Source organism: Phaethon lepturus, unplaced genomic scaffold (assembly GCF_000687285.1).
Source record: "Phaethon lepturus isolate BGI_N335 unplaced genomic scaffold, ASM68728v1 scaffold30750, whole genome shotgun sequence".
NCBI classification, from domain to species: domain Eukaryota; kingdom Metazoa; phylum Chordata; class Aves; order Phaethontiformes; family Phaethontidae; genus Phaethon; species Phaethon lepturus.
In genome coordinates this window covers 9,516-17,100 of record NW_010514543.1, presented here as the reverse complement: position 1 = coordinate 17,100, position 7,585 = coordinate 9,516, and the positions used below count along the sequence as shown (strand labels likewise).

Below are 7,585 nucleotides of genomic sequence, written 5' to 3'. Positions count from 1 at the left end.
ACAATCCAGGTCTTGTTCCATTCGTGCTTTCTCGCCAGCCTAGGTGGGAGAGCGCGCACTCTCCTCTGGAGCGTTGGGCGTGGAGGCGGGCAGCGGCTCTCTCCTGGCAAAATGGTTTCTGTACGTCTGCTCACGTCGGGTAACTTTTACAACCTGCTGTAGCTGCTCTGGCAGCAAAGTCGTCGCTATGTGAAGTTTCAGAGCGTACCTGCAGCACCTTGTGCGTGATCTTTCCCCGATAATCTGCCGCTCTGCTTCGCCGTTTCCCCGGGAGGGAAGAGCAGACCGGCCGATACGCGCAAGTGTTACGCAATGACAACACAAGACGTGTGCAACCAGTTTGGATCTCTCTAGGGATCCATGAGCCTCTGCATGTAGGTGCTTGCATCGGATGACTTCATTTATAGGATTCATTCAAGGTTCATCGCTGCCACTTCAGAAGATTGCGTTGTCATTTTTTTTTTTAACTCATGTTAGTTTCTGTCTGACAGATAATATCACGCCAGATACCACGCCATGTTTGCGTTTTTGGTACTGCTGTGTCAACTACATGGGATGGTGTTTGCACTTCCTCACTGCACAGGGAGATTGAATAACTTGAAGCAACCCAAACAGAAAGACGGTAATTTACTTTTAACGTGATTTTATGCTTTCTAAAATAAAACTGTATCTAACTTTGCTTCTGCTGAGAAATCTTTTTACGTATGTAAATAGATTTGGGGGGCGGTTAACTTAATTGAAAAAATTAAGCTGTTTTATGCTTACTTCTAGGATATTTGAGTATCTTTTGCCAAAATGATTGATAATTGAGTTGTGTGTCGATATTAAGTATTTATCAGAGCCAGTAACAAGTGCAGATTGGGACAACTGAGCTTTCTTTAGGTCTCTAGGATTATTGCCATTGATATAACCAGAATCCTCCAAGTAACATCAAAATTCCAAAAAGTTTGACATCTGTATTAAGACAGTACTGCTTTGGTACTATTAGAGCACATCACAGTTTTATTTGTGTATCTAAAATTGCTTTGTATTTGAAAGGGTTTATTTGCTCATTTTTTGAGATTGATTTTTTTTTTGTCAATACCGTATCCCCTTACACCACCTTGACAGATACCCATAGTGCTGCTATTGCAGTTCTTCACTTTGGAGGGAGAGAAGTGGAGAGGAATTGAGGTAAAAATAAGTAAGTTCCCAAAAAAGGACTCAAGCTCAACATTGCTAAGCCGAGGGATACTTAACATATAGGGCTTCAAAAAGGAATTTGTAACTTAGCTGTCCAGTCTCCTCAGTGGGTAAAGAGTGCTGAAACCTTAAGACAAACTTCAAAAAGTCACCACATTGAGCAGGAGGCTCCTTCAGGACAGTATGTTGAGCAGAAAACATGGCTAGCAGAAAAACGCTCGAGACTGGTTATTCGTTAAAATCCATATTGCTCTGGGGCATGAAATGTCAGGCAGCCTCTTTCCTGTGAGTTCATGGTGTAGAAGCCTCTCCTGACAATAGGCCCAGATCACGCCTTCTTTAAAGATGGAGTTGGAAAGAGAGGGGCCCAACTCTTATACCCAATAATTTAGCAAGTAGAGCAGCTGTCAAGAGTATGGGGTACCTGCATGGAGAGGTTAGTCCTTCAGCATTTTCTGAACATCTTTTACCATCAGAGTTACTTTATTCAGCACATTGTGTGGATGCTTTCAATTAAATGCTAGGCATCCTAAAACTGGATTTACCATTTTGTTGAACCACAGCATCAATTATAAAATGCATCCATTATCTTATCTAAATTAATTCAGAAGTATAGCAAATACTACTTGCATCATAAGGATTGAAACATTACTGAGCAAAACTGAAGATCTCTGTTTCAGAAAACTGAAGTTACTCTCGTGATTTGCACTCAACCAAGATATTGATACTTTTTTCCATGTAATTCTGTTCCCTTTCCACTTGTGGGTTTGGGGGATCTTTTTGGATGAAGTCCTCTCTCTGGTTACTCTCAGATATAGCATAAATACTTTAAGCTTAGGTTTTCTTGCAATTACTTTAGAATAACAGATTTTCCTTCCTACACAAACGTGTGTGCACACATGTGGCTCCTCCAATATATAGTGTAATATTATATATTATATCAATATATACTGTAATATTCCTTCAATATGCTATAATATTAAAGACATAAGCAACTAATATGCAAGTTACCCTGCAGTTTTCTTAGTTTTCAGAGAGCAAACCATTTTGAGGTACCGTTGCAAGATCTAACAGTAACTATTAGGGTAAGAATTCCTGAATGATAGGATAATCTCGCCAAACAAGCTAACAAGAACACAGAGCTAATTTGTAGCTGAATAACATTATTCTGAATCTCATCTCCTTTTTTAGCCATCTGGCTTGGTATGTAACAATGCTGTTTCTGCATTACACTTGCAAAAATAATCTTCTAGTCATTTTGCTTAATGGAATAGTCTGAATTTCTTGGAGTACAGATTAGGCTTTTACTGAAAATCAAGCCAGAAAACTAGTTCTGTCATATAAAGATTTTTTTTTTTTTTTTTTTAAAGAAGCTGTAGAAAGAGCAGGCTAAAACTTGACTATGGAAAATGCCCGGTGAGAAAATGCATTCCTGTATTCCAAAGCCTTCTATAATTTCACTAACTCTTCTGGAATCTCACCTCACATGAGGCCTCATGGAGCCTGTAATAAGCACAAAAGAAGAAAAGAATTAAATGCCTGTTGTCAGTAAAACTCCTATCATGGACTAATTTAAAAGAAACTTGGCAGTATGCCAACCTTTACATAAAACTTGCTGCCATGATTCTGAAAAGAGAACAAATGTAAGATGAATAGGACACTGCTGCCATGATTTAAAAATCCAAATTCCATAAGCAAAACTTGGAACTCACAGATACCAGAATATTGATAAATGTATATTGAGGATTCTTTAGAAGGAAGAGCTTTTTTTCCCCTCCTTTTTCCCCCCTTGCCTCCTTCCTCCAGTAGGTCAGTGTCTTGCCAGGTTTGCATCTGACTGAATTTCTGCTTTATGTGACTATTACTTTGTTCTGAAGAGCTCCAGTAAAAAACTGATGCCCACATCCCAAAGGAATAATACCAAAACTTGAACAACAGCTGTCATGAGAATCCAATTCTCTTGGCCAGTGTAAGGAATAGCTGAAACACTGTGTGAGAAAGGAAAATAAGTTTATTTTATATTGCGTAGTTGGAAAAGTTAGCAGTGAAGAAGACATTTTAGGAGGAAACTTTGATGTTTCTTTTTCCTGTACGTATTTGAGAGATGCTAAGGGAAGAAGGGGTCTCAATGTGTCGTTTAAGATATTAACCATCCCTTAAAAATACCAAATGTAGCTTTCCTAACTTGTTTTAAATCAACTTGATTTTTATTAGTGTTCACATCAGAAAAGGAGGCCAATTTGTTCATTGGACGGCATCTTCTGAATAACAGATTTGATTTTGAAGCATTCACAGCAGATAACCTGGAAAGAGAATGCTTTGAAGAGCTGTGCAATTATGAAGAAGCAAGAGAAATTTTTGAAGACCCTGATAAAACGGTAGCTGTTCAAACTGAATTTAATATACTGAAGGAGGTTATCGACTAAATCATTACTGTATCTAAATACTATAGCCCTTCTAAAAACAGCACTTAAAATAAGATTATTATTTTACTGTAAAAACAGAGGCCCCAATTAGATGAGGTTATTGTTTTAGATACACAGTGAATACATCTGAATATATACTATTGTCCTAAAGACTTTAGATAAGGGCTCCAATTCTGTAAACAAATAGAAATGAAACTTCAGATGTACCACTTGTGGATATACTTATATGTGTTTTCAGAATCTCATTTTATTTTTTTTAGTAACTTCTCAGCATGCAATTTGAATGTGTTCCACATGGTGTATGTATTAATGGGCCGATGGTATCCTTGTGTCATGCCAAAGAAGTGTTTTAGAAGAGAAGAGTGCGGAGCAAATCCGCAGTTTAGCTATTGCTGAGTATTCCTAGAGCATTATCTTCTAAATCACTACCTGTATACAACTTGAAAGAAACCTGGTATGAAAAAAAAAAAAAAAAGAAAGATAAAAATACCTAAGAAACTTTTCAGCCCAATAATGAAACGTGATGATTGTCTGCGGACTGGCTCTTGCTGCATGCAGCAAGAATCTCTTTGTGATTCTAGGTGTACTCTGCACTAACCTGCAGAAAGAGCAAGGAATACGCTCCTGTTCCGAGGGTGGAAATGTTAGTTTGCCATTGGTAGCATTTTCCTAAGAAAAGTGAAAGTTTTAAATGGGAATCTTGATGGGAGTCTTTTGCTGGGTAGCGAAAGTGGAAATTATAGCTAAACACATTTAATGCATAACAGTAATGCAACATAAAGGTTTTTCTCTTAAATGAGTCCCATTACTTTTGCTGATATGCATTCAAATAGTGTTCATGCAAATATCTGATTCTTAAGACCTTGAATTTGCCTCATTAATACCCTTCTGTAGGGATTTACAAAGATTAATTGTAAGCATTTTTTTTAGTGTCCGAATATATGCTAACCTCTACTGTAATCAGGTAGAGGTATGAGGTAACATTGGACAGTTTAATGCACTTTCTCTTGCACCAGCTGGCATTTTCTTCTTTGTGAAATTGTCATTTTTATGCAAAATGTATGAGAAAAATACGGTGGGATAAGCAAGTAGAAATCCTTCAGTGTTAGTTGCTTCTGTTTATGCATTGTTAAATTTTGCCCACGGTACCATATTAAAAAAAATTGTCAATAAGCCTGCCAATTATATATCTCGTATAAATCTGATCCTTTGTGTTTTTATAGATGGATTTTTGGAAAGACTATTCAACTAAAGGCCCTAAGATAAAAATAGGTAGGTCGTATTTTTATTCTTTTACTCTTTTCCTAGATTACAATATTTTGTTTGTTGTAACAGTGCATTCTTAAAAATATACCATACATTCAGTTAGCAAAATCAGAATTGATCTTTTTACTGAAATTCATTGTGAACTGTGCAAGTATACTGCATTATCTGATACAATAAAACATATTCACTAAAGCATTTTACAGTGGGCTCCATCATAAGTCTGTAGGTAAAAAACAATATGAATTTTGTTGTCCATTTCTTTATTACACAACCCATAAACTTTGCAGTAACTGTGCGGCTGCTTTCTGTGGTTTTGTTTTGTTTGTCTGTCCCCTGTTCCCCCCCCACACCCCATTTCTTTAATAGTAATGTAACAGTCTGATTCAGGTTCAGAGTCAATCTTATGCCAGATGTTTTGCTAAAAAAATGGTCAGTATGACTTGAGGAAGGATCTACAGCCTGATCAAGGTCACAAGTACATGAAGTAATATTTGGAAGGCATTAGACATCTCAACAGTTTTGTGTACAGAAAAGGGAATATCTACTCACTTTTGCTTTAAGATGAATGTGAGTCATGCTCTTGGGTTGTGTTGCACAGATATTATGGCTTCTCACAGCAAGCTAGACATTTGTGGAAAGGAACAGCCTTATAGCACAGCGCAATTAGTATTTTACAGTGTATACTGTATAAGGAACACATAATGAAAATAACCAATTTTTTATTTTCAGGTGATGAGACACCTGTCTCAAAGATTAATGTTACAGGACTTCTTATCAGTCTAGTTGCTGCTGGAGTACTGTTAGTTATAATTGTGCTGCTTATCTTCTACTGCTGCAAAAGTAGATGCAAATCAAGGCAACCACCAGGGTAAGGAATTTCACTGCTTAAAAAAACCAAACCACCATCAAAACAAACTCTTCCTTAAGAGTGGCATTTAAAAAAATCACAGTAGGTTTTTCTAAATGTATTGTCAGATAATCCAGTGGGAATTCTAGTTCTTACTTTCCTGGAAGCAAAGTTAGGTGGGCACGAGCAGTAGTTATGCTGAAGCTGACACAAAAAAGTAAACCACCACTTGCATGGATGATGTATCTTTGGGGTTTTTTTCTATGTGTGTTCTTCGTTCCAAAATATTATTACTAGAAAGACGGAATCAATTTAATACATTGGGGCCTGCAACGGAAAGTCTAGCGTGTTCCGTTCACTCTTTAAAGTAGGGTGGATGCTCCTCGTGGCAGGTAGCCTACCTCAGGTGTGAGATGAAGTAGGCTGGAGGAAATGCTTCTCTACTAATTCTACAGCCCTGCTTGTTCCTTTATCCTAAACATGAAAGGAACACGAGAGAATTCTGTGCTTCCTCTTCCTTATAAATTTCACATTACTGACCTATTCTTACCCTGGGGTTTGGAGAGGGCATTTGGTTTCTGGTCTCTATGATCACTGAAGGGAAGTGTTTTTTTTGGGGGGTGGGTTTTTTGTTTCTTTGAGGGTTTTTTTTCTTTTTTGTGTGGTTGGTTTTTTGGGGTTGGTTGGTTTGTTTTACAACTAAGACTTTATATTCTTTCTTCCCTTTAAAACAGAAGCTACCACTTATAATGCTGTTGACTTTGTTTAGGTACTTGGATTATGTAAGAAGTAGAAGACGTAATTCATCTAGCATCTTCAGAAGGCATGAAGAATTTTCTTTAAACCCACTTCCTCTCAGAACCGATGATTCAGGACTGCCGACTTACGAGGAAGCCGTTACCTCAGACGGACACGATGTGCCACCGCCCCCTTATCCAGGGCCCCCAAAAGGGGCACGGGTGTTTCAAAAGTCTATGTCGCTTCCTGCCCCTTAGACATACATCACCTTCTGAGGTGAGGGGGGATTACTGAAACATAACATACTTTTTTTTTTAAAAGTGTGTGCTACCTTGCATATTGCAAGACAGTTTACAAAAATGTGAAAGATCTTTAGCACAACTAGGAAAAAGTGAAAATCCCACTTGGGAAAAAAGGTCATCTGTTGTAAAGGCTGCGGGACTACTCTTTGCACAAGGTTAGGGCATGCATAAAGAGTACATCTGGTACTGTTACCCTCTTCCGTATGCACTTTGAGCCATCCCATCATACTATTGATGTTTCATTAATAGTTTCATCTTTTTTTTTTCCTTAGAAGGAACAGTATATTAATTGGTTTTATTGACACTAACCATTTTTATGACTATGAATACTGTAAAGCTATATGCTCTATGCTGTAGAGCACACTTTTCTCTGGGTTTTTCCTGGGATGCAAAAATGACTAATTTAATGGGACTGATAAGAGCACTTTCAAGGAAAGGGATTTCACAGGGCTTGTGAGAGTTCAGAGATTCTTTGATGGTACTACAGTGATGTACACATCTGGCAAAGTCACGTTTTAAATAAACTACAGAAGTTGTACAGAAACCTATTTCATCACTTGAAATTTGATTCTTCTACTATTCCTACAAATCATTTGCAAATGATTCCATGCAATGCAAGCAAAAATCTTCACCTTCATAATTAATAAAAAACCTTAAGATGGTGTAACTGTTAAACACCAATGCTGTAGCTCTTTGGGCAGTAAGCTGCACCTTCTGTAGGGTGTAACACTTCAAATTTACTCAAAGAATCTGCACTTTAGACCCTGAAGATACTCAAAATATGCAGTGACTGACATTCAAATACTGGTTGCATGTAACACGAC

At 37.6% G+C, this 7,585-nt stretch overlaps 1 protein-coding gene across 1 annotated transcript; it reads left to right on the top strand.

Moving 5' to 3' along the window:
• Window positions 1-516: 516 nt before the first annotated feature.
• Window positions 517-6,716, top strand: PRRG4 (proline rich Gla (G-carboxyglutamic acid) 4 (transmembrane)). The gene is made up of 5 exons (XM_010293282.1): window positions 517-622; window positions 3,397-3,560; window positions 4,832-4,880; window positions 5,604-5,742; window positions 6,491-6,716. The coding sequence occupies exons 1-5, from the start codon at window positions 517-519 to the stop codon at window positions 6,714-6,716; spliced, it is 684 nt and encodes a 227-aa protein (XP_010291584.1).
• The last annotated feature ends 869 nt before the right edge of the window (window positions 6,717-7,585 follow it).

What these genes read in the sequence shown, in the direction of transcription:
- PRRG4 (XM_010293282.1), top strand. Translation starts at nt 517, where the DNA reads ATGTTTGCGTTTTTGGTACTGCTGTGTCAACTACATGGGATGGTGTTT. An exon ending in GCAACCCAAACAGAAAGACG is followed by an intron (nt 623 to 3,396) that starts GTAATTTACTTT and finishes GATTTTTATTAG; the next exon opens with TGTTCACATCAGAAAAGGAG. An exon ending in TTGAAGACCCTGATAAAACG is followed by an intron (nt 3,561 to 4,831) that starts GTAGCTGTTCAA and finishes GTGTTTTTATAG; the next exon opens with ATGGATTTTTGGAAAGACTA.